General features: G+C 49.7%; 1 protein-coding gene across 2 annotated transcripts; it reads right to left on the reverse strand.

Moving 5' to 3' along the window:
- Positions 1-2476: 2476 nt before the first annotated feature.
- LOC123075932 (uncharacterized) lies at positions 2477-4855 on the reverse strand. 2 transcript variants are annotated; one of them, XM_044498430.1, is made up of 3 exons: positions 3846-4855; positions 3619-3727; positions 2477-3251 (listed from the first exon to the last, which is right to left on the reverse strand). In XM_044498430.1, exons 1-3 carry the CDS (start codon positions 4810-4812, stop codon positions 3218-3220), a joined length of 1110 nt encoding a protein of 369 aa, XP_044354365.1. In that variant the 5' UTR covers positions 4813-4855; the 3' UTR covers positions 2477-3217. The 2 variants fall into 2 exon arrangements, with proteins under 2 accessions (XP_044354365.1, XP_044354364.1); XM_044498429.1 differs by having other exon boundaries at positions 2479-3251; positions 3619-4855.
- Between the last annotated feature and the right edge of the window lie 22842 nt (positions 4856-27697).

The following is a 27697-nucleotide window of genomic DNA, read 5'->3' on the forward strand; positions in this document are numbered from 1 at the left end:
GCTCTGTCTGCTGCACCTCGAGAATGTACAGACGATTTTTGGCTCTCTTCACATGAGCAAACGGCTTGCGTAGTGGATCAAGAACTGTCATAATTCCAGACTCAACTTCAGTTTTGCATCCAATTTCATCCAGCTGACCAATACTTATGATGTTACTCCTCAATCTCGGAATGAAATAGACATCTGTCAGGATTCGATGTTGTCCATTGTCTCCCTGCAACAGTACAGTACCTCGCCCACATATTTCAACAGCCGAACCATCTCCAAAACGGACTGTTCCCTTCACGGTTTGGTCTAACTCAGCAAACTTGGACACACATCCGGTCATATGGTTACTAGCACCAGTATCTAGGTACCAACTCACATTCTGAGCTCCAATCAGCTTCGGAATAACTCTTTCCTCGTTGAGTAGCACCTCCTCGGTCTGCCCTTCAGCTTCAGTGATCAACTCACACACTTCTGCGACCAGCAGTGCTGGATCGTCATCCCCATCCTGTGTAGCGAGGTGTGCCCTCTCCTTCTTCGGATGAGGACAGTTAGAAGAGAAGTGTCCCTTCTCCTCACAATTCCAGCACCTGACCTTGGTTATATCAAACTTCCGGTGCTTCTTCTGCTTGCCGTTCGTGCTACCCGCTGTGGGCTTCTTGCCGCGATCACCATGCCCACCTTGGTTCTGGCTAGGCTTGCCCTTTGACCCACTGCCACTTGCGCCGCCACTCCCTTTGTTTCTCTGCAGGAATGACTCTAGAGCGCGGGTGACTAGAAGCAGTTGATCGTCCTTCCCGCCGCGATCGTCCGGCCGATCGGATTCACTCTCCTCGAACGTGCGCAGACGCCCGACAGCCTCAGCGACCGTCATCTTCCCAATGTCACCCCACTGCTCAATCGTGCTAATGATCGGCGAGAAACGTCGCGGCATTGCGGCGAACAGGCGCTGCACCACCGTCTTCTCCTGGACCTTCTCTCCAAGGGACCGGATCTCGCCCACCAATGTGGTGAGCCGCCAGGAGAACGCGGTCACATCCTCCCCGTCGGCCATCGTCAGCCGATCAAAGCGCCGTAGCAGCGACTGGATCCGTGCCTGAACGGCACGGTCCTCGCCGATCCGCATCGTGCGGATGGCAGCCCACACCTCTCGCGCAGTGTCAAACTCAGCGATCATCATCATGACATCGTCAGGGATTGACTGCGAGATCGCCGCCATCGCCCCCTGATCCTTCTCCTCGTCGTAGTCGCTGTCGCCGTCGACAGCAGACCACACGCCCATGGGGCGCATGATGATCTTCATCTTCGCTGCCCAGAGCTGGTAGTTGGATTCCGTCAGCTGCGGTTACTGGACAGGGACATTCGTGGCCCTCTGCACCGGACGCACCACAACGGCCCCGCTCTCCTCTGAACTGCCGTCGCTGCCGGCGCGCTTCTTGGGCGGCTGATACTTTGCGCCGCCCGAGAGGTCCTTGACCTCAACCTTGTCCGCCATCAGCTTCACACCGCCGCTGCTGCGCCTCCAATCACCGCTGCCGTATCGCCACCAAACCTCGCGACCTGGCTCTGTATACCAATTGATGGTTTTCAGGCCGGGTCGAACACGCCGACGGTGGACTCACGCACACAGGGAACACACGCGAACACGGAGGCAAGAGAGATTTTGCGACGCATAAAAACCTGCATCTTTTCTGCTCCTTTTTTTTATTCTCAGGTGCACGACGTCTTAGCGATCGTGACCGATTCCTACGCCCTCCACGATCCTTGATTGCCTGTGCCATCCCACAAGACCGGATCGTGCAGCGCTTACAACTGAATAAGCGGAAACTAACTAACCTCCACGTGAACGCAGCACGTGTCAGGGTTATTTGCAACAAGCAAAACATAAAAACAAGTCTTTGACATGATCAGATAATCTGTCCATGTCCTACTGAAAACGAAATTCAGACTAAATGTGACACAACGCCACAACTAGCTTAGTAAGACTGACAGAGACAGCGTCCCTACTGAGCAACCCCTACTGAACATAGGATTAGGGTTCGTCGGGTTTTCATATCCACAGAACTGAAAAGGGGTGGGAAAAGAAACCGTATTTTAACTAGTTATTCATCCATTCATCCCTATCTAAAAAACAGATGATTAGCACAGAAAAAATAACTTAGTAGTCATTGTATATATGATTGTGCAAATAAAAACATTATAATCTAGCACAAAAAATTAATTAGTAATGATCGATTCATGGTATCGGAAAACAAAAAAACACTGCAAAAATCACTGGAAAAAACAGATGGACACATAGAAGAGGTCACCATTTTTAAATCATTTTATCAAAAGAAGAAAAGTTTCAACAAAAGGGGGTTGATATAACCCTGAGCATTGTACAACTTTTGCTGAACATTCACAAGGACTTGTATACTATCCACACAAAACAAGCACAAGTCGTTCACAGATGCCATACTGCCAGGAGAACGCACAACACACAAGTGTACACTAAATACTATCCACACAAAACTAGCACAAGTCGTTCACAGATGCCATACTGCCAGGAGAACGCACAACACACAAGTGTACACTAAATCTCATCTACATGGGAATTAGCAAATCCGTGCTTACTAATATTTATAAATCAACATCATTCTAGTACTCAGGACATACTTTTCAAGACAAATATGTACATATGATTTTCAAATTTCCAATATAAATAATTATTCATAGTTAAAGTTTTAAAAGTTTGACTTGTGACATAAAGGAGTACTAACCTAGCTAGCTTGATCAATCACTCCACTGAAAAATACGAAGGTGAGGCGACCAAGGAGCAGCAACACATGCAGGCATGTGCAATCCATGTATATTCACTTTTATAATGAGAAAAATGAAAATCCAAGATTTTAGATCTATCTCTGCCGACGCCGACGTTGTGGTGGCTGCCCCTCCTTAAGCAAGCTAACCTTGAGATGGCATCCATCCAAAACCAGTTCATTGAGAGCAGCAAGAGCATCTTCCAGATGGGAATGTGTCGTCTCTATGGTCACATGGCCAATACCCTGTGAGGCCCTGGTCTTCTTATAGCAAATCACCTCAGCATTGGACACTTTACCATGCTCGCTGAAAAAGAGCCGTAGCTGAGTGGTCTTCACCGTAAGAGGCAGATTGCGCACCAGCAATGTAAAACTGGGAACATGATGTCTCTCAACGTTAATGTTGTGTCGTCGAAGACTAGAAATTATTGGAGCTATCTGCTGCTTCGGTGACCCCTCACTGATTTCCTGGCGGAGAAAAATCAAAGGCATATTAGCACATGTACGGTTGCATTTGCTTGATGTGATGATATGGTCAACATAAGGATTTTGTTATCGAAAAATAAATGTGAGAAGGCTTATGCAGAGTTCCGGGTTAAACTCTTGTACCGTGTATTAGCTTGATGCGACCATTACATCAATATAGTATATAATACTCCCTCCGTTTCAAATTCTTGTCTTAGATTTGGTCACGTTTTAGTGTTAGATACATTCATATCTAGACAATTCTTAGACAAGAAATTTGGGACGGAGGTAATAGGAGATTTCATATCATAAAATAAATCCAACTTAAGAAATTCAAACACTTTTTAGCAATGTATAGGTAGTTAGGTACCTGAGGAGGAGTAATGATGGACTCGGGGTTGAACCACAGGCACATTTTGTAGTCCCAACATCGAGGCAGCCGCTGTACAAGCTCGGTCTTTCCGTCGATGAGGTTGCACCTGAACACGCCACGCTTCTCTTGTGTCAAGGCGCTATTATGGTGGTAGATAAAGTAGGCACACCCGCCGTGGCCGTTGGGCACCCGGCCTGCATCCACAACAAAGCTATGGCGCTTACCGAGGAACAGCACGCGGTCGGCGAGACTACGGCCATCTCTTCTCACCCATCTCATCTTCTCGAGTGCCGATGATTCGTACAACAGAGGCTCCTCGAGTGCCTGCACTGATACCTTGACGCTGAGAAGGCAGGGGTCAGGCCCCATGCGATACCTGTCATATTCCCGGGTCTTAACCGACACCCATAGAATCTCACCACGAGACTCAAGCACGTAGCTGTAATCGTATTTGTATGTGGATTCACCAAACCACACCTGCACCATAGGCGTCCCCTGGCTCTCAACAAGCTCATCGCGGGCCATATTGCTGTTTGGTGTGACAAGGTGCCATTGATCAGGCTTCATGACGATCAGGATCTTACCATCGTGGTATGTGACACACGACAGAATAGGTGGACGAGGTGACCAGCTCCAGGCGGGATGCTCGAGGGTCCTCTCGATGATTGTCCACTCTGCGTCGCCGGGGCGATGTAGAGCTGCCCTGAACGTGGCATTGGACCCGGCGCTGGAGATGCTGTAGAGAAGGGTTGCGCCGTCTTCGTAGATGACTCCGTGGGGATCGATATCCTTCCCCCACAGACCGAGGGATTGCGGGAGTTGAGGCAGGTGTGCGGCCGCTCCGGTGAGAGGGTCATGGAGACTAGGCCGGAGGCGTTCGATGGTCAGGCACCGGAGGGCGGTGCCGCCGGAGCTGGTCACCCAGTTCCACCAGGCCGGCTCAGCCAGCAGCGGCTGCGAGCGGTAGTTGTAGCCGGAGAGGACGCATCTCATCTCGAGGCGCGTGGCGTCTTCCTCCACCGCTGCGACGAGCCAGGGCAGAAACTGGCCCGCCGCCGTCGTCGTCCGGGAGTCTCGCCATGGCTTACAGACGGCGTGGAAGCGGGCTAAGTCGACGGCGTCGTGCTGCAGGCGGCCAGAGATCTCGCGGGCCAGATCCGGCGGTAGATCAGACCAACCACCTGCGTCCATGGCGGCGTGATCTGGGAGCAGACGGGATGAGCCAGTTATAATAGTCCGGCGTCAATTCCTTTTTTTAGCAGCCTATCGGGTCAGTTCGCCACGTTATAAAATCGCCCATAAGTTTGACCCAGGAACCGACATTTTCAAGGCTCGTACTAAGCGTTCTCATGCTTTGGTTGTTCGAGTTCTTTTTCTTTTTGAGCTTGAAAGATGTTGCGTTCAATCATCTCGGCAAGATCTGAGTTTAAACACGGACGAACACAATCCAGCGGAATACAAAACCAAGTTTTACCCAGTTCATTTGCATGACCCTCTAGCTAGACAATGAGCTACCCTAAACTCCTCACTGGTTCGGAGCAGACCTTTCACTTCTTCCACCATCGGCCCGGGGTCTGGGTAATGATGTGGCAATTTGCGTGCTACCGGATATCCAGAAGAGATATTAATTCGAGATGCTCCTTTTTCATAGACACACCTCGACAATTATCCGGCTGGCTGTTTACGCAGGCGGTTGAAGATGGATCACTGCAAAAAGAAAATGTCGGTTCAAGCGAGTCTCGGACTTCTTGGATGAACCTGGTGGATGGAATGTTCATCGGCTTCAGAAACACTTCTGGGAGGTGTATGTGCCGCAAATACTGAAGATCCCCATGTCGCCTAGGAACCGAGAGGATTTTCTGGCATGGTTCTCAGAGCGACATGGGAAGTTCATTGTCAAGAGCTCTTACCACTTCCCTACTTCATAACATGATGAATCATACAAGGGTGGGGGCGTCGAGCACAAATCCAGAAGGTGAGCGATCTATCTGGAGTTGTATGTAGCGAGCTAAAGTTCCTCTAGAGATGAGGATTACCGCTTGGAAGGCAGCATCGGGTGCCCTTTCAACGAACCAACGTAAGGTGAACTGCCATCTATCAAAACAGGGATGTTGTCTGGTTTGTGGTCTGGAAAGTGAAGGTGCCTTCCACGCGCTAGTATCTTCAGCCAGGTGAGAAGCGTGTGGGAGAGGATGCGGTCCATATGGCCACTGCAACCTAATGATTTGCTTGTTGACAATTGTAAAGAATGGTTATGGCATGTGCTATCGAGTTGTACTGCTTAGATCGGGGATATGTTCAGACTGCTTATAACAAGGATTTACAGTTATATACTGACGTAGTTCATGGCAAGCTTATTCCACCTGTTGAGACTATGGCGGAGTTTTGGTTACTTACTACAAGTCACTAAATCGGCCAGGAACTATAGTGTGGAGGAGATCATCAAGGGGAAAATGGAAGTGGGAGAGGAGAACCCATGTCAGGTTACGAAACATGCTTTGCCATCCCCTTCTTGCCCTCAGCAGCCAGCAAATTGGACAGCCTTGTTTGAAGACAAGTCCTTTTCAGTTCAGGAAAGCAAATGGGTGCTTGGAAGATCCTACGTCGGGAGGATAGCTCGGTAATTTTTGCTGCATACCGAGTCATTTTTAACTGTAACAATGCACTCGAGACGGAGGTACATGCCCTGATGCAAGCCATGGCCATGGCTATTCAGCACATTGATGAACCAATGATGGTTCAATCAAATTCCTCAAAGGCGCTCTGAATTATATCAGCGATAATTTGTATTGTTCATCATATGTGCATTTGGCAACGGAAAAAGACTCTTATGGAGATTAGGGAGTTTATTCCATGGAAGATTATAGTATTGAACAAAAAATAGGGTAGCAGATTGTATGAAAAATTTATAGCCGTACCGAGTCGTGCATTGTGGTATGGATGAGGAGATGTCCTCCATGTTGTGAGAATCTAATGCCTTTCAATTGTAACCATGTTACTTTTGAATAAACTCCCATTTTCTGCGCAATTTTCTTTGCTCCATTATGGCAGGGATGATTGGCACAGCCGATTTCATGAACTGTGTAAGGGAATCTAATGATGAAGCTCATACGTTAGCAAAATTTGCCCATGATAATGACATTTCTTGTAGTTGGGTCAATGAACCCCGGATTTCCGTGTTAGCTCTCTTAAGGCAACTCTAACCGATCCCTTATCCGGTCGTAAGGGAGTAATGGCTTTTTTCTCCTCTAAATCGCACCTAGCCGATCCCTTATAACTGTTAGTTGAGTAAAAAAATTCCCACTCTCTCTTCCTCTCCCCGCCTCCTCTTCTCTCCCCCTCCCCCCACCCCCACCACCACGCCCCGCCGCTAACGCGACCCACGCCTCGATCCGCTGCCCTCCCTCCTCACGATGGCCGGACGCGGTGGCTGCCGGTCCCCTCCGCCGATCCGCAGCGTGGATCCGTGCCGCAACACCCGCGGGTCGTCGTCCGCGGCCGCTTCCTCGAGCCGCCGCGGCCCCACGCAGTTTGAGAACTTCCCGGACCTCCTCCCGCTGTGGCCGCCGAGTAGGACCTACTTGGGCGTTCGACAGCGTTCGTGCAGGACGTGGGTGGCCGAAATCACCGACCGCGAGACCCACAAGTGGATATGGGTCGGCTCATTTCACACTGACAAGCTCGCATCCATGGAATACAACCGGTGGCAGGTCTGGTTGCACGGCCGCAACGCGAGGCTTAATTTTCCCATTGGCACGCGGCCGGTCGACCTCGATCCGCCGAAGCCAGGGGTTGGTGTCCACTCGGATGGCACGGGAGGACCGGGAGGCGAGGGAGCACCTCAAGGCCGAGGCCGCCGCCGAGGCCTACATGGACGAGCTCCGCCGGCAGTACACGGAGCTAGTGGAGGCGGAGCGGGCGATCTGCGCTATCAATGACGGCGAAGATATCGTCATCTCCGACGACGAGGGTGGCAACGCGGGCGGCGAGGTGGGCGGCAACAATGAGATCGACGTCAAGGAGTGGTGGAGTGTCTTCCCTGACGACAACGACGACGACGGCACCGGCCCGGACCCGGCTCTCGTCGACGGTCGCCTCACCCGGAAGGATTGGGTCGACCTCCACTTCGACCGCAAGTAGTTTTAGTTTAGTTTTAGTTTAAATACATGTTTATTGTTCGGTTGCAAGAACTTTATGTGTTGGACTTATGTTCAAATGCATCATCGTACGGTTCAAATTTGATCAAATTTGTGCAAATTTAGTTTTACCGCACTAACTTTAGGGGATCGGCTAGGTGCGGTCAAATTTTAGTGGAGTATATATACTCCACTAAGAGTTTTACTCTGCTAACTTATAATAAGGGATCCGTTAGAGTTGCCCTTAGGAAAGATGTAGGAGTAGTATTTTTCCCAATCGAATAAAGGGCCATGATGGCTTTCCATAATAAAAAAGGAAAATAATGAAAAGGGAAAGCCATAATCTTAGATTGGGCAAGTCCATATGTATGCCGAAGATTTCTGCCAGTTAAAAAGCCTTCCGGTCCAATCGTGTCGAGACTCGCCCATCTCCTTCGCGGCCCTCTGATCTCGTCGACGCATTGCGCCCAGCTGCTCCTCCTCCCTGGCCTACCCGCTTCTAGCAGAGGTAAACTCGCATCTCCTTGTTCACTCTTCTTCCCTGTGCGTGCAACTCGCGTCTATGATGGTGCTCAGGTCGCGTCGACTTGGCAAATGATAGTTCCTTTTTCTCTCCTACGGCGCTATACGCACAGCCGTGACACCGTCGTCCGTCGCCGGAGGGGGTGGCTGCTGCTTTGGTTAGTGTTCTGGTATGGAGTACAGGCGGGCTTAAGGCTTCTTTGGTTATATTCATGGTTGATATGTGTTTTTCAGGCTTTTCAGCTATACACTTGGAACTGAGAATAGGTTGCAGTCTATTGCTTGGATCAAACTTCACAGTTTTAGGCCTAATTTGATACTCTGCGGGAGGCCCATTCTGTGTTGAAGAGGACGCGCGTCTGATCCCTAGCAACGTATCCGACCAGTGCATGGCCGTTTGATCCATTGCTGCTGGAACGTCAGATTAGATGCTTATTAGTTGAGCTTGTGGCCCACCCCTTTAGGTCGTTTCCATATTTACTGGCCGGCTGCATCCAAACTTGATTTTTTGTTTCCTTCAATTCATTAAGAGCATCTCCAATAGACGGTCCAAATGTAAGAATACCTAACTTTTGAACAGTCAGGGGCAAAAAACACTGTTGATGTAAAATACAACACCTCGCGGTGCAAATTTGCAACACGGGATACAACTAGTCCAAATTCGGCGACCGCCCGTCAACACCCAACCGCTCTTCATTTCATTTCATAGCCGCGCCTGTCCGCCCGCCCGAACACCAGTCGGCCGGAATCCGCCGCCGCCAGCGCCAAATCCCCGCCGCCGTCGCCGCCACCGCCCCAAATCGCCAGTGCCGCCCTCCGCCGCCCTCGCCCCCGTCGCCTCCCTCGCCGGAAGCCGTCTCGCAGCCGCCCGGGCGCCGCCGAATCGGGAGGCAGCCGCGGTGGGATTCGGCCCCTCCGGCGGTCCGGTTGCCCATGTAGGCCTCCGTCGGGTCCTTAGGCCGCCGCCTGCCGCTGCTCGCTGGCTCGCCCCGTTACCACCGCCTCCCGGCCCCGCCGCCGCCCCGCACTGACCCTGTCCAGCCGAGCTGCCGTCGCTGCTGGCCCGTGCAGCGTGCTTGTTCCGCTGCTCGTGGTGTTCGCGTCGGCTGCTGCCCGCCTCCATCGCTGCTGGCCGGCAAAGGAGCACGTACAGGGGAGCTCGGGCTCTGGCCATGGCGACCACGGACGAGCACGAGAGCGGTGGCAAACGACACGAAGGGGGAAAATAGGGGGATTGGGGGAGGAGCTCATCACGGGGAGGATGGCGCGCTCGGGGAGGTCGGGGAGAGCTTGATGGCGACGGATTTGACGAAGGCGGCCGACGTCCCGAGGTTGAAGAAGACGATCAAGACGATCAAGACGATTTTACATCTTCGTTTTGGACCATTTGTTGGAGTTGCTCTTTTACATCTCCGATTTGGACCATCTGTTGGAGTTGAGCATTTTTCGAAGCTCCAAAACGCACTTTTTGGCGGTCCATATTTTACATCTCCGGTTTTGGACCGCCAAAATTTGGACCATCTATTGGAGATGCTCTAACTGCTTCAGAAAATCACCCAAGAATATACTCGTTTCTTCTCGGAAATTTTATTGAACGATTTTTTTGGACGATAGTAAAAACTGCTTTCCGATGAACATCATATTTTCTGTACGACGTTTTTTATTCCAATAAACAAAATTTTGCTTCCACTTATGAGACATAACAAGAGACAATAAGGTCAGTGTCTCACTGATGTAGTGCTTCCTCTGACCGGCGGTGGAGGCAATGGTGACGCGTCTCTCCCTATGGGTTAAGAGCATCTATAGGCGCGGCCCCAACAGGTCCTTTCCAGGCGTTTTTGCCGCGCCGACGCCCAAAAATCGGCCCAGTCGTGCCCCAGGAATCCGTTTTTCGCCGGCTTGGGCCGAAATAGGCGCCGGCGGCCCCAGGCCGAACCCGGCGCGCTGGGGGGCGCTCGGGGGCGCCGGGGCGAGTGGTTTTGGCGTGAAAGCGCGGTGGGCCCGCCGAGTCAGCTGCGCGCGCCTCGTCTTCCCCAGAACGCCTCGGTTTCCTGCGGGGAATCAATGGCAAGGCTGCCGCCGGTCAGCCTTGCCATTGATTCCTCACGGGCGGCGCGTCACGGGCTGGCTGGCGCGGCGACGCCTCCCCTTCCGCCACGCATTCACACGGCCTGGGGCTATATAAACAGAGGCTTCCCCTCATCGCTGGCCACACCAGCCCGAGTCCGCCGAGCCCAAACCAGCCGCCATCCCTCCCTTCCACCGGCGAGCTCTGCCGCTCTCCCCTTCCCTCCCCTTCTCCTTCCTCTCTGCATGGCCGAACGCTTCCCCGACGACGCCGCGGCGGCCAACGGCTTCGGCCGCCGCACGCTGCAGGAGTGGGAGGCGTGGCTTCTCTTCGAGGCCAACATCCCGGCGCCGCCGGACATGCGCGCCGGGCCGACGGGGTGGAAGCTCAGCAACGGCGGCGTCCCCATCCCCCCGGTGCCCGACGTCGACACACGCCCCGGCCTCTTCGCCGCCGAGGTCGGCCGCGTGTGGTCGTCCCTGACGGAGGAGCAGCGCGCCCTCCCCCAGTACGCCGCTGACAACCACGCGGCCTGTACGAACTATTTCCAGCGGCGGCAGGCGCAGCGGCTGGTGTCGACGAACGGGGCGCCGGTGGTCGGCGACATAAAGAACAGCGACGGCCGCCGCGTCTGATGGGGCGTCCCCGGCCGCACCCTGCATGAGGTGATTGCACACCTCGAGGGCGGCAACAACCCACCGCTGGCATACCCAGCCACGACGGTCGTGCCGGCCCCCCGCCGGAGCGCCGGGCCGTGGGTGCCCAGGAGATTCGCCGCCTCCTCCTCCTCCCACTCTTCCTCCTCCTCCCACTCCTCCTCCCACTCATCCGGCTTGCCAACGCTCCTCGGCGTCAAGGCCGAGCCCGCCGCGGAGACGCCGCTCGGCCGGTGCACCCGCAGCGCCGGCACCGTCATCATGGGCGGCCGACGTGCCTCCTCCTCGGCTCCTCCGCGTTTCGTCAAGCCGAAGACGTAGCCGGGGCTCGCCGCCGTCAAGCCGGAGCCGGTGCTCCCTGTCGTGAAGATGGAGCCCGGGCTCGCCAGCGGCGTCAAGGAGGAGGCGCTCGACGACGAAGCGGCCCTCAAATGTGCGCGCGACGACTGGGCGCAGGCAGAGATGGAGCGCCAGTGCGCCGCCTTCGCGCGGTTCAAAGCTCGTCGCCGTGGCCCGGACGAGGGAGGCATCGTCGTCCTCGACGATAGTGACGACGACGACGCGCCGCCACCGCCGGTCCGCTATGGAGACGCCGGGCAGGGGTCCAGCACGGGCGGCCGCGCCATAAAAGGAGAAGGCCGCCGACGACGACGAGGACGGCAGCAACGTCGGCGACTTCGCCGCGCTGATCGACTTCTTCGCCCCGTAGATGCCTTTTTTTAAATAATTTATGTAAACACCGAACATGTTGAATATGAATGTCAAGTTTGTCGAATTTTAGACGAACTTTGCCGAATTCAGATTTTTTAAAATAAAAAAACACGTCTGGGGCGTGTTGGGGAACGTAGTAATTTCAAAAAATTTCCTACGCACACGCAAGATCATGGTGATGCATAGCAACGAGAGGGGAGAGTGTTGTCCACGTACCCTCGTAGACCGAAAGCGGAAGCGTTAGCACAACGCGGTTGATGTAGTCGTACGTCTTCACGATCCGACCGATCAAGTACCGAACGCACGGCACCTCCGAGTTCAGCACACGTTCAGCCCGATGACGTTCCTCGAACTCCGATCTAGCCGAGTGTTGAGGGAGAGTTTCGTCAGCACGACGACGTGGTGACGATGATGATGTTCTACCGACGCAGGGCTTCACCTAAGCACCGCTACAGTATTATCGAGGTGGACTATGGTGGAGGGGGGGGGGCACCGCACACGCCTAAAGATCAACAGATCAATTGTTGTGTCTCTAGGGTGCCCCCCTGCCCCCGTATATAAAGGGACAAGGGGGGAGAGGCGGCCGGCCAGGAGGGGCGAGCCAGGAGGAGTCCTACTCCCACCGGGAGTAGGACTCCCTCCCTTTTCCTTGTTGGATTAGGAGTGGAGAGGGAAGGAGAGAGAGGGGGAAAGAAAGGGGGGGGGGGGCGCCACCCCCCCTCCTTGTCCAATTCGGACTTGGGGGGGGGGGGGGAGGGGCGCGCGGCTGCCCCTTGGCCGCCTCTCCTCATCCACCAATTGGGCCCATGAGGCCCACTAACCTCCGGGGGGGTTCCGGTAACCCCCCGGTACTCCGGTATATATCCGATAACCCCCGGAACCATTCCGGTGTCCGAATATAGTCGTCCAATATATCAATCTTCATGTCTCGACCATTTCGAGACTCCTCGTTATGTCTGTGATCACATCCGTGACTCCAAACAACCTTCGGTACAGCAAAACATATAAACTCATAATATAACTGTCATCGAAACTTTAAGCATGCGGACTCTACGGGTTCGAGAACTATGTAGACATGACCGAGACACGTCTCTGGTCAATAACCAATAGCGGAACCAGGATGCTCATATTGGCTCCCACATATTCTACGAAGATCTTTATCGGTCAGACCGCATAACAACATACGTTGTTCCCTTTGTCATCGGTATGTTACTTGCCCGAGATTCGATCATCGGTATCTCAATACCTAGTTCAATCTCGTTACCGGCAAGTCTCTTTACTCGGTCTGTAATACATCATCCCGCAACTAACTCATTAGTTGCAATGCTTGCAAGGCTTAAGTGATGTGCATTACCGAGTGGGCCCAGAGATACCTCTCCGACAATCGGAGTGACAAATCCTAATCTCAAAATACGCCAACCCAACAAGTACCTTCGGAGAAACCTGTAGAGCACCTTTATAATCACCCAGTTATGTTGTGACGTTTGGTAAACGGGAGTTGCATAATCTCATAGTTATAGGAACATTTATAAGTCATGAAGAAAGCAACAGCAGAATACTAAATGATCGTGTGCTAAGCTAACGGAATGGGTCAAGTCAATCACATCATTCTCCTAATGATGTGATCCCGTTAATCTAATGACAACTCATGTCAATGGCTAGGAAACATAACCATCTTTGATCAACGAGCTAGTCAAGTAGAGGCATACTAGTGACACTCTGTTTGTCTATGTATTCACACAAGTATTATGTTTCCGGTTAATACAATTCTACCATGAATAATAAACATTTTATCATGATATAAGGAAATAAATAATAAATTATTATTGCCTCTAGGGCATATTTCCTTCAGTCTCCCACTTGCCTAGAGTCAATAATCTAGATTACACTGTAATGATTCTAACACCCATGGAGCCTTGGTGCTGATCATGTTTTGCTCGTGGAAGAGGCTTAGTCAACGGGTCTGCAACTTTCAGATCCGTATGTATCTTGCAAATTTCTATGTCTCCCACCTGAACTAAATCCCGGATGGAATTGAAGCGTCTCTTGATGTGTTTGGTTCTCTTGTGAAATCTGGATTCCTTGGCCAAGGCAATTGCACCAGTATTGCCACAAAAGATTTTCATTGGACCCGATGGAGTAGGTATGACACCTAGATCGGATATGAACTCCTTCATCCAGACTCCTTCATTTGCTGCTTCCGAAGCAGCTATGTACTCCGCTTCACACGTAGATCCCGCCACGACGCTTTGTTTAGAACTGCACAAACTGACAGCTCCACCGTTCAATGTAAACACGTATCCGGTTTGCGATTTAGAATCGTCCGGATCAGTGTCAAAACTTGCATCAACGTAACCATTTACGATGAGTTCTTTGTCACCTCCATAAACGAGAAACATATCCTTAGTCCTTTTCAGGTATTTCAGGATGTTCTTGACCGCTGTCCAGTGATCCACTCCTGGATTACTTTGGTACCTCCCTGCTAAACTTATAGCAAGGCACACATCAGGTGTGGTACACAGCATTGCATACATGATAGAGTCTATGGCTGAAGCATAGGGAACATCTTTCATCTTCTCTCTATCTTCTGCAGTGGTCGGGCATTGAGTCTTACTCAACTTCACACCTTGTAACACATGCAAGAACCCTTTCTTTGCTTGATCCATTTTGAACTTCTTCAAAACTTTGTCAAGGTATGTGCTTTGTGAAAGTCCAATTAAGCGTCTTGATCTATCTCTATAGATCTTGATGCTCAATATGTAAGCAGCTTCACCGAGGTCCTTCATTGAAAAACTCTTATTCAAATATCCTTTTATGCTATCCAGAAATTCTATATCATTTCCAATCAGCAATATGTCATTCACATATAATATCAGAAATGCTACAGAGCTCCCACTCACTTTCTTGTAAATACAGGCTTCTCCAAAAGTCTGTATAAAACCAAATGATTTGATCACACTATCAAAGCATTTATTCCAACTCCGAGAGGCTTGCACCAGTCCATAAATGGATCGCTGGAGCTTGCACACTTTGTTAGCTCCCTTTGTATCGACAAAACCTTTCGGTTGCATCATATACAACTCTTCTTCCAGAAATCCATTCAGGAATGCAGTTTTTACATGCATTTGCCAAATTTCATAATCATAAAATGCGGCAATTGCTAACATGATTCGGACAGACTTAAGCATCGCTACGGGAGAGAAGGTCTCATCGTAGTCAATCCCTTGAACTTGTCGAAAACCTTTCGCAACCAGTCGAGCTTTATAGACAGTAACATTACCGTCAGCGTCAGTCTTCTTCTTGAAGATCCATTTATTCTCAATGGCATGCCGATCATCGGGCAAGTCAACCAAAGTCCACACTTTGTTCTCATACATGGATCCCATCTCAGATTTCATGGCCCCAAGCCATTTTGCGGAATCTAGGCTCACCATCACTTCTTCATAGTTCGTAGGTTCGTCATGGTCTAGCAACATAACTTCTAGAACAGGATTAGCGTACCACTCTGGTGCGGATCTTACTCTGGTTGACCTACGAGGTTCAGTAACAACTTGATCTGAAATTTCATGATCATCATCATTAACTTCCTCACTAATTGGTGTATGTGTCGCAGAAACCGGTTTCTGTGATGAATTACTTTCCAATAAGGGAGCAGGTACAGTTACCTCATCAAGTTGTACTTTCCTCCCACTCACTTCTTTCGAGAGAAACTCCTTCTCTAGAAAGATTCCAAATTTAGCAACATAAGTCTTGCCTTCAGATCTGTGATAGAAGGTGTACCCAACAGTCTCTTTTGGGTATCCTATGAAGACACATTTTTCCGATTTGGGTTCAAGCTTATCAGGTTGAAGCTTTTTCACATAAGCATCGCAGCCCCAAACTTTAAGAAACGACAACTTTGGTTTCTTGCCAAACCACAGTTCATAAGCCGTCGTCTCAACGGATTTCGATGGTGTCCTATTTAACGTGAATGCAGCCGTCTCTCAAGCATAACTCCAAAACGATAGTGGTAAATCAGTAAGAGACATCATAAATTGTACCATATCAAGTAAAGTACAATTATGACGTTTGGACACACCATTACGCTGTGGTGTTCTCGGTGGCGTGAGTTGCGAAACTATTTCGCATTTTTTCAAATAAAGACCAAACTCGTAACTCAAATATTCTCCTCCACGATCAGATCGTAGAAACTTTATTTTCTTGTTACGATGATTTTCAACTTCACTCCGAAATTCTTTAAACTTTTAAAATGTTTTAGACTTATGTTTCATTAAGTAGATATACCCATATCTGCTCAAATCATCTGTGAAGGTGAGAAAATAACGATATCCGCCTCGAGCCTCAATATTCATCGGACCATATACATCTGTATGTATGATTTCCAACAAATCTGTTGCTCGCTCCATAGTTCCGGAGAACGGCGTTTTAGTCATCTTGCCCATGAGGCACGGTTCGCAAGTACCAAGTGATTCATAATCAAGTGGTTCCAAAAGTCCATCAGTATGGAGTTTCTTCATGCGCTTTACACCGATATGACCTAAACGGCAGTGCCACAAATAAGTTGCACTATCATTATCAACTCTGCATCTTTTGGCTTCAATATTATGAATATGTGTATCACTACTATCGAGATTCAACAAAAATAGACCACTCTTCAAGGGTGCATGACCATAAAAGATATTACTCATATAAATAGAACAACCATTATTCTCTGATTTAAATGAATATAACCGTCTCGCATCAAACAAGATCCAGATATAATGTTCATGCTCAACACTGGCACCAAATAACAATTATTCAGGTCTAAAACTAATCCCGAAGGTAGATGTAGAGGTAGCGTGCCGACCGCGATCACATCGACTTTGGAACCATTTCCCACGCGCATCGTCACCTCGTCCTTAGCCAATCTTCACTTAATCCGTAGTCCCTGTTTCGAGTTGCAAATATTAGCAACAGAACCAGTATCAAATACCCAGGTGCTACTACGAGCATTAGTAAGCTACACATCAATAACGTGTATATCACATATACCTTTGTTCACCTTGCCATCCTTCTTATCCGCCAAATACTTGGGGCAGTTCCGCTTTCAGTGACCAGTCTGCTTGCAGTAGAAGCACTCAGTCTCAGGCTTAGGTCCAGACTTGGGTTTCTTCTCCTGAGCAGCAACTTGCTTGCTGTTCTTCTTGAAGTTCCCCTTCTTCTTCCCTTTGCCCTTTTTCTTGAAACTGGTGGTCTTATTGACCATCAACACTTGATGCTCCTTTTTGATTTCTACCTCCGCAGCCTTTAGCATTGCGAAGAGCTCGGGAATCGTCTTATCCATCCCTTGCATGTTATAGTTCATCACGAAGCTTTTGTAGCTTGGTGGCAGTGATTGAAGAATTCTGTCAATGACGCTATCATCCGAAAGATTAACTCCCAGTTGAATCAAGTGATTGTTATACCCAGACATTTTGAGTATATGCTCACTGACAGAACTATTCTCCTCCATCTTGCAGCTGTAGAACTTATTGGAGACTTCATATCTCTCAATCCGGGCATTTGCTTGAAATATTAACTTCAACTCCTGGAACATCTCATATGCTCCATGACGTTCAAAGCGTCATTGAAGACCCGGTTCTAAGCCGTAAAGCATGGCACACTAAACTATCAAGTAGTCATCAGCTTTGCTCTGCCAGACGTTCATAACATCTGGTGTTGCTCCTGCAGCAGGTCTGGCACCCAACGGTGCTTCCATGACGTAATTCTTCTGTGCAGCAATGAGGATAATCCTCAAGTTACGGACCCAGTCCGTGTAATTGATACCATCATCTTTCAACTTTGCTTTCTCAAGGAACGGATTAAAATTCAACGGAACAACAGCACGGGCCATCTATCTACAATCAACATAGACAAGCAAAATACTATTATGTACTAAGTTCATGATAAATTTAAGTTCAGTTAATCATATTACTTAAGAACTCCCACTTAGATAGACATCCCTCTAATCCTCTAAGTGATCACGTGACCCAAATCAACTAAACCATGTCCGATCATCACGTGAGATGGAGTAGTTTCAATGGTGAACATCACTATGTTGATCATATCTACTACATGATTCACGCTCGACCTTTCGGTCTCCGTGTTCCGAGGCCATATCTGTTATATGCTAGGCTCGTCAAGTTTAACCTGAGTATTCCGCGTGTGCAACTGTTTTGCACCCGTTGTATTTGAACGTAGAGCCTATCACACCCGATCATCACGTGGTGTCTCAGCACGAAGAACTTTCGCAACGGTGCATACTCAGGGAGAACACTTATACTTTGATAATTTAGTGAGAGATCATCTTAAAATGCTACCGTCAATCAAAGCAAGATAAGATGCATAAAAGATAAACATCACATGCAATCAATATAAGTGATATGATATGGCCATCATCATCATCTTGTGCTTGTGATCTCCATCTCCGAAGCACCGTCATGATCATCATCGTCACCGGCGCGACACCTTGATCTCCATCGTAGCATCGTTGTCGTCTCGCCAATCTTATGCTTCTACGACTATCGCTACCGCTTAGTGATAAAGTAAAGCATTACAGGGCGATTGCATTGCATACAATAAAGCGACAACCATATGGCTCCTGCCAGTTGCCGATAACTCGGTTACAAAACATGATCATCTCATACAATAAAATTTAGCATCATGTCTTGACCATATCACATCACAACATGCCCTACAAAGACAAGTTAGACGTCCTCTACTTTGTTGTTGCAAATTTTACGTGGCTGCTACGGGCTTAGCAAGAACCGTTCTTACCTACGCATCAAAACCACAACGATAGTTTGTCAAGTTGGTGCTGTTTTAACCTTCGCAAGGACCGGGCGTAGCCACACTCGGTTCAACTAAAGTTGGAGAAACTGACACCCGCCACCCACCTGTGTGCAAAGCACGTCGGTAGAACCAGTCTCGCGTAAGCGTACGCGTAATGTCGGTCCGGGCCGCTTCATCCAACAATACTGCCGAACCAAAGTATGACATGGTGGTAAGCAGTATGACTTATATCGCCCACAACTCACTTGTGTTCTACTCGTGCATATGACATCTACGCATAAAACATGGATCGGATGCCACTGTTGGGGAACGTAGTAATTTCAAAAAAAAATCCTACGCACACGCAAGATCATGGTGATGCATAGCAACGAGAGGGGAGAGTGTTGTCCACGTACCCTCGTAGACCGAAAGCCGAAGCGTTAGCACAACGCGGTTGATGTAGTCATACGTCTTCACGATCCGACCGTTCAAGTACCGAACGCACGTCACCTCCGAGTTCAGCACACGTTCAGCCCGATGACGTCCCCCGAACTCCGATCCAGCCGAGTGTTGAGGGAGAGTTTCGTCACCACGACAGCGTGGTGACGATGATGATGTTCTACCGACGCAGGGCTTCGCCTAAGCACCGCTACAGTATTATCGAGGTGGACTATGGTGGAGGGGGGCACTGCACACGGCTAAAAGATCAACAGATCAATTGTTGTGTCTCTAGGGTGCCCCCTGTCCCCGTATATAAAGGAGCAAGGTGGGGAGAGGCGGCCGGCCAGGATGGGCGCGCCAGGAGGAGTCCTACTCCCACCGGGAGTAGGACTCCCTCCCTTTTCCTTGTTGGATTAGGAGTGGAGAGGGAAGGAGAGAGAGGGGGAAAGGAAAGGGGGGGCCCCTCCTTGTCCAATTCGGACTTGGGGGGGGGGGAGGGGCGCGCGCCTGCCCCTTGGCCGCCTCTCCTCTTCCACCAATTGGGCCCATGAGGCCCACCAACCTCCGGGGGGGTTCCGGTAACCCCCCGGTACTCCGGTATATATCCAATAACCCCCGGAACCATTCCGGTGTCCGAATATAGTCGTCCAATATATCAATCTTCATGTCTCGACCATTTCGAGACTCCTCGTTATGTCCGTGATCACATCCAGGACTCCGAACAACCTTCGGTACATCAAAACATATAAACTCATAATACAACTGTCATCGAAACTTTAAGCGTGTGGACCCTACGGGTTCGAGAACTATGTAGACATGACCGAGACACGTCTCTGGTCAATAACCAATAGCGGAACCTGGATTCTTATATTGGCTCCCACATATTCTACGAAGATCTTTATCGGCCAGACCGCATAACAACATACGTTGTTCCCTTTGTCATCGGTATGTTACTTGCCCGAGATTCGATCGTCGGTATCTCAATACCTAGTTCAATCTCGTTACCGGCAAGTCTCTTTACTCGTTCTGTAATACATCATCCCGCAACTAACTCATTAGTTGCAATGCTTGCAAGGCTTAAGTGATGTGCATTACCGAGTCGGCCCAGAGATACCTCTCCGACAATCGGAGTGACAAATCCTAATCTCAAAATACGCCAACCCAACAAGTACCTTCGGAGACACCTGTAGAGCACCTTTATAATCACCCAGTTACGTTGTGACGTTTGGTAGCACACAAAGTGTTCCTCCGGTAAAAGGGAGTTGCATAATCTCATAGTCATAGGAACATGTATAAGTCATGAAGAAAGCAATAGCAGAATACTAAACGATCGTGTGCTATGCTAACGGAATGGGTCAAGTCAATCACATCATTCTCCTAATGATGTGATCACGTTAATCAAATGACAACTCATGTCAATGGCTAGGAAACATAACCATCTTTGATCAACGAGCTAGTCAAGTAGAGGCATACTAGTGACACTCTGTTTGTCTATGTATTCACACAAGTATTATGTTTCCGGTTAATATAATTCTACCATGAATAATAAACATTTATCATGGTACAAGGAAATAAATAATAACTTTATTATTGCCTCTAGGGCATATTTCCTTCAGGGCGACCCTGGGGCGAGCGGCTGGGAACCCGCTCGCCCCCGCGCCGATTTTAGCGCCGGCTCGCCCCCAGGGGCGCGTAAAATCGCCGCCTGGGGAGCCAACGGCTGGAGATGCTCTAAGGTCGGATCTGTGGCGGCCCAAACTGCAGCTATGTTTATGGACGAAAAAATAGATGCATTGTGGATTTACTATTATATTGCCCAACCACATGTCATTGTATGCACGATGCACATCAGACAGGTAGACGCTGGTCCCTCAAAAAAAAAAGGTAGACGCTGGTCCGACACATTGTTTAAATCAGATGTCTGGGTAAAAGTGTTTCCCTACAGAATAGCTGCCGTTGCTTTAACATGACCTAGCTAATTAATTATCTTATATTCGTGGGGGTGCAGAGATTCGTAGAATTAATTATATATACACCCAGTCCTTGGTCCGGTGTAATCTGTTCACCCCATGTAACCTCCATCGTATTGGCTGTTAGCAGCGCATGCTGGCAGCAAGACTGCTTGAGCTTTTTTGGTTTTTGCGTTTCATGAAACTTGTGGCACATTTGGATGCCGTGTTCTCTTTGTTTTTGTTCCGTTATCTTATTATTGTAGAACCTGATATATTTTTTCGGACCGTATTGAAAGAAAAACAGTCCTAGTATCATTGTTTGGACATTTAGGAAAGCGTGGAAATAATATACAGTTTTTGTACCAATAAAATTTCATGTATTCTATGTGTCAACTTTTTTTTCTTTCAGGTTACATTACATAATACTTTGAAGAGTTGCCTTGTGACAACCTGAAATCATGGTGCCATCGGATCAGATAGTCAACCCGAAGGGAGACAGGACCGTACCCCGTGCTATTCAGTTGGTAATGAAGATGTAGGGGAGTGGAACAAGAAGTTCAGGGTGAGCCGTGTTGTGACGTGGATACTGGTTGTTTGGATATCATCCCTTTTCACTGCGACCACGGCAGGTTGGTCCTATAGCATGTATAACAAACCCATCTGGGCCGCCGGCTTCCCATGGTGGTTGCCGGTGGTCATCTTGTTGGGCGCCTACATGACAGTGGTGTACCTGGCGATGGGCTACTTGACCCTCTTCTTGCCGCAGGCACCATTCGCGGTGTGGAGAGCTCTTGATGATGTTGGTTTCAGGGAGATTGGCTTTGCCGCCATCTTAACCTCTATCCCTGTTTTGTTGCTGGACCAGGCGTGGCTACACATCACCTTTGCTTGTCTTCTTGCCATCCTCATTGCAGCCGTCCTTGCCTTGTGTGTGTGTCTTGATCGGACGTATGGCCAGTAGCCTCTTGCTACGGACCAGGGCGCCCTTATTAGATGCCTTCTTAGATCCGTACTCAAGGCGAAGTCACTCCTTTTCTGTAAACAGTTTGTGCTACAACTTACAACTTACAACGGGAGGAAAAATAGTAATCAATCAACATGATGAAGCAGAGTGGGTTGAAGGAAATGGAACAATTGTATCATTTCAGGCGCCTTCTCTCTCACCAAAACATGATCGAGCACTCAGTAGGTATAAATAAATTGTCTAACTAAGCGAGATAAGCGCAACTTAGCAACATCGATTGCAACAGGAACTCAGTTCACAAGAGATTTCGGAGCATAAGTTTTGGAAATTTCAGCAAATCTGAAGCATTCTCATGACAGGTAGGAATTTACCCTTATATTTCCTTCTCTTCAGTAAAAAGTACTATTTACTAAGATAAAGCAAAATCTCACCTCACAACCTCTGCATCATGGTTCGCACAACCAAAGTAAATTAGTACTACATGATGATAGCTAACATGCAATTTATGAATCTTTCTTGATAATGAGGATGATCTGAAATCATATGAAGGCAAAATTGATGTGTTATTTCACACAAAGTAGTGATCTTCTCCTGAGTGCCAGATCTACCTCCTTTATCTCCCGAGGTTATGACACCAGTGCCATTGTCAATAACAATGTCCCATTGGAAGCAAACCAAATAAAAACATGTGAAATCACGGAGCCCCTGTTGAGGCGTCGGGAGGGCGACGCCCGACCAACCGAGAGACCGGCCCGCCGGCGGGCAGATCCGACGAAGGGAGGCAAGATTATGGAGGGACTGAAGGGGAAAGAGATCCGGCGATCTGGGTGGACTTGCTGGGCCTGCGGGAGGCATGGCTATGGGCTAGGAAAGCGGTCAAGCAGATCGCCATGGAGGAGAAGAAGATCGGGGATTTACGATCTGGGATCGTGAGGAAAGCACAGACTATTGATGGTGTCGCCATGGAAAGAATCAGAGAGAGAATACATGCCATGCGGAGATCTTGATCTCGGTCTAGGGAGGAATGCTACCAAAGCCACGATCCCGGAGTCGGCCTACCCAAAGGATACAGATCCCCCAGACAAGAAAGGAGGATCAGCGGAACAAGGAGGAGGCGATAATAGTCAATCAAAAGGGAAGGAATCAATCACGATTTCCACAGAATCGCGGATTTCAGATCGAGGGAAGGGGTGCATAAAGAGAGGAGGTGAGATGAGGGCCAGCACACAATCCGGCACTCCATCACCACCCAATTTTCTGTCTGTGAGCGCACAAACACCAGCGATGGTGAGCCAGGATTCCCGGAAGGACAAGGCCCCGATGGAAGCCGAGGCGGCCACCGGCCGTTCCGGCGGCAGGAACATGGCGAGGGTGCTGCTCCGCGGTGACTCCTCCCAAAACAAGGGAGACAGGGCTACCATGAGGAGGCTCGGAGCGGGCAGCGACATTGTGGCGCCAAGGTTCCCGACCCGCTTCGATCCTCGAGGTGAGGATGTGGTGGAGCTGGACCTATCAAAGGAGCGAGCCGCCATGAGATTCCGGTGGGTTGCTGTGGGGCTCTTCTTCTCGCCCCCGCCTTTCAGCTATGAATGGCTCTTCGGAGAGCTCAAAGGCAAGTGGGGCCTCCGAGGAGGCATGGACTACAAACCTCTGAAGAACAGCCGCTTCCTCATCGAGTTCGAGCGGGAGGGAGATCGTCGTTTCATCCTCGACAACGGCCCATGGATTCATCAGGGGGATGCCTTCCTCATGGTTTCTGTGGACGGAGGTGCACCCCCGGGTGAAGTGGAAGTTGCTCACATGCCCATCTGGGTGCGCGTTCACGACGTCCCACCGATCATGCTGGATGAAGGAGTCGCGTGGAAGCTCGGAGCTAAGTTGGGAGAGGTGCTGGAGGTAGACACAGATAGCAAAGGAAAGGTATGGGGGGATTTCATTAGGATTCGTATAAATCATGATGTAGATGAGCCCCTCAGAGATAGGATCAAATCGCGTGACATTCCTAGTGATATTGTGTACTCCCTAGAGGTTAAGTATGAGAGAGTGCCCCGCTTTTGTGGGTACTGTGGTTATCTTGGGCATGGCCAACGCGATTGTAAGTTGCCGGAGGACCTCCATGAGATGAGGTTCACGGCAACAATGCGAGCCTCCCCGTACAAGAAAAGTAACAGTAGAGGGGGCTATGTTGCTCCGGTAGAGAATAGTGCTCGCCGCCTACTAAGCTTTGGAAAAGAAGTCCAGAGAGAGAGGAACTCAACCCAGGGCAGGACGGGCCGAGAGAAGATCCCGGATGATGTGCTGCTCAATCCACAAGTGCACGCTTCCATAGCTACAGTAAGTGCGCTCAGAGTCTCCGATGATGGTGGGTCCATAAGGTATCAGGCGACGCAGAGGTCAACTACATCATCTCGGACTGGAGGGATGAACGGAAAGAGCTGCGAGGGCGTGCAAACTGCAATGAGCATGGCCACGACAGTGCATGAAGCAGACGAAGGCGGCACCAAGCAGAACCTGGCTCCTTATGTCCTCGACGACAAGGCTGCAGTTGGCGCGCCCACACCAGGCCTGAATCAGACTCTTACTATGAACCCTGCACCCTCTGAACCTGGTAAGGGCAGGGACGTGGAGCCTGTAGGTTTGGCAGGGGCGACTGTGCAGGTGGCGGAAAAGGCTGAGAGGAAGATCGGGACAGAGAGCCTGGACCCTGAGGGCGACCCTATGTACCCACCGGGTTTTGGCCCAATCCCGCAGTTCACAAAGCAGGAGGCGGCATGGACTGCGGAAGGCCTTTTCAATAAGAAGGTTGTGAAGAACAAGAGGCCTAGGAAGGAGAGAGCAGGAAAGGTGGCGTCAGTCTTGGGAAAGAGAGGAGGAAACGCAAGGGAGGAGACAATAGATGCAGCAGCGCCTGGACAGGGAGGGGATTCGGAACAGAACAAGAAAGCATGTGCTGCAACTGGTGGTGTGGAAGGAAAAGAGATCAGCAAGGAAGCTACCGGGCCAGGGGCTCCCGGTCAACTGGTAGACGCCGAGAAGGGCGCCCACTAGGAGCCATGACGATCATGGCGTAGAACTGTCGAGGCCTCGGGCAACCTCGCACAGTTCAGGAGCTAGTGTGCTTAGTGCATACCTATAAGCCCAAGCTCGTCTTCCTCTCGGAAACTCGGCAAAATAATAAGTATGTTAGGAACCTGAAATGGAGGCTAGGCCTTTGCCATTGTATCATGCAACCCGGTACTGGAAAAGGTGCCGGCATTGCCCTATTCTATGATGAGAGTGTTGAAATAAAGAAGATTGCCGTGGGGGCGAGGTACATCGACGTGTTGATCCGTTTAAATCCGCAAGGCATACAATGGAGAGGAACCTTTGTCTATGGGGAACCAAAAGCGCACGAACGACACCACATGTGGACGTTGCTAAGAAGGTTAAAGGACAGAAGCAGCTTACCTTGGTTGATGATGGGTGACTTCAACGAAACCATGTGGCAATCAGAACACTACTCAAAAGCGAAGCGGTCTGAAAGAAACATGGAAAATTTTCGTTTGGTTCTGTCGGATTGCAAAGTGTATGACCTGGGCTTCAAGGGACCGGGCTGGACATACAATAATAAACAAGATGGAAGCAACAACGTTAGGGCACGCCTGGATAGATGTGTGGCATCGAGCGAGTGGTCTGACTACTTCAACCAAGCTACTGTTGAGCACATCTGCTCCTCGAGATCGGATCATTTGCCTATCCTACTGAGAGTGGGAGGGAGAAAGGAATGGAGGCCAAAAGAGAAGGGGTCTGCACCTACTTTCAGGTACGAACATATGTGGGAAAGAGTGGAGTCCCTTCAACCAACCATTAAAGCAGCCTGGAAAGAAAAGGGACCGGCGGCGAACCTGAAGGAAGTGTGTTCAAAGCTGAACCAGATGAAGGGGGAGCTACGCAGCTGGGCAAATCGTGACTTTGGCTCGGTTATCAAACAATCAGCGGATATTAGATCAAAATTGAGCAGAATATGGAACTCGACTAGCACACCCGAGACGCAAAAAAGAGCAGATGAACTAGCTCGGAATTTGGATGAATTGCTACCGAGGGAGGAGCTCATGTGGAGGCAGCGCTCACGTGCTACTTATCTCAGAGAGGGGGACAAGAATACCAAATGGTTCCAACAAAAAGCTACATGGAGACGGAAGAAAAATACCATTGGCAGGCTGAAAGATGATTCAGGCAAGTGAGTCGAAGATGACAAAGGAATACATGAAATAACAAATGTTTTCTTCAAGAAGCTATACGAGAAGGAAGAGGGGATCGACCCCAATGAAATTCTAGACCTAATAGGAAACCGGGTGAATGGGGAGATGAACGACGTGTTGACAAAGTAGTTCTCAGCGGAAGAGATAAGTGATGCCCTTTTTCAAATAGGGCCTCTAAAAGCCCCTGGTCCTGACGGCTTCCCGGGTCGTTTTTTCCAAAGGAACTGGGGGGGCTGAAAGAGGATGTCATTAGAGGTGTCCTAGAATTCTTTGAGAGTGGGGTTCTACCAGATGGTATTAATGATACAGTGATCGTCCTCATTCCAAAGGGTGATGATCCGCAGTCAATCAAGGATTATAGGCCGATCAGTCTGTGCAACGTCATTTACAAGGTGGTGCCAAAATGCCTTGTCAACAGACTTAGGCCCATCTTGGATGAGATTATATCCGAGACGCAAAGTGCCTTTATCCCGGGAAGAATGATCACTGACAACGCCATCATTGCATTCGAATGCTTTCACAAGATCCAACATTCCAGGAATGTCAGAGATAATTACTGTGCATATAAGCTAGACCTTGCCAAAGCCTATGACAGAGTGGACTGGGATTTCTTGGAAGGTGTGCTCCGAAAGTTTGGCTTTTGCAAGAAATGGACTGATTGGGTTATGCAGTGTGTCCGTACCGTGAGGTACTCGGTGAGATGCAATGGAGGTCTCTTGGAACCGTTTATCCCATCCAGAGGGCTGAGACAAGGGGACCCCCTTAGCCTTTACCTGTTCGTGTTTGTTGCGGATGGCCTAGTGCACTTGCTAAAAAAGGAAATTGCTGAAAACAACTTGACTCCCATTAAGATTGCGAGAAACAGCCCGGGTATCTCAAATCTCCACTTCGCGGATGATAGCTTGATTTTCTTCAAGGCCACGACTGAGCAAGCCAAAACCATCAAAAGAGTGTTAACAACCTTCCAGAGGTGTACGGGGCAACTGCTCAGTGAGAGCAAATGCTCAATTCTCTTCAGTGAGGCTTGTCCGGAGGCAACTAGGGCGGGCATTAAAAATATCCTGGGAGTACAAGCAGACACCTTTGAAAGCAAGTATCTAGGTTTGCCGACGCCGGAAGGGAGAATGAAGGATGACCAATTTCAGCCGACACTGGACAGATTTGGGAAAAGATGCAACGACTGGTCGGAAAGGTTTATGTCTTATTCAGCTAAAGAAGTCCATGTCAAATCAGTGGTTCAGGGCCTCCCCACGTATACAATGAGTGTGTTTATGCTCTCTAAAGGGTTTTGTGAGAAGTACGAGAGAATGATAAGAGATTTCTGGTGGGGAGACGAGGATGGACACAGGAAGGTTCACTGGATGTCGTGGGACCGTATGACTAAACCGAAAAGGGGTGGGGGTATTGGCTTCAAAGATATGCATCTCTTTAACCAGGCACTCCTCGCAAAGCAAGGGTGGAGACTGATCCAGAACCCTAACAACCTCTGCGCAAGAGTGCTTAAGTCAAAGTACTACCCTAATGGAAATTTCCTAGACACCGTCTATGCATCAGACGTTTCACCGGTGTGGAGGGGCATTGAGTTTGGATTGCAAC

The sequence above is a fragment of the Triticum aestivum genome, chromosome 3D, assembly GCF_018294505.1.
Source record: "Triticum aestivum cultivar Chinese Spring chromosome 3D, IWGSC CS RefSeq v2.1, whole genome shotgun sequence".
NCBI classification, from domain to species: Eukaryota; Viridiplantae; Streptophyta; class Magnoliopsida; order Poales; family Poaceae; genus Triticum; species Triticum aestivum.

What these genes read in the sequence shown, in the direction of transcription:
- LOC123075932 (XM_044498429.1), bottom strand. Translation starts at nt 4,812, where the DNA reads ATGGACGCAGGTGGTTGGTCTGATCTACCGCCGGATCTGGCCCGCGAG. An exon ending in CCATCATTACTCCTCCTCAG is followed by an intron (nt 3,252 to 3,618) that starts GTACCTAACTAC and finishes TTTCTCCGCCAG; the next exon opens with GAAATCAGTGAGGGGTCACC.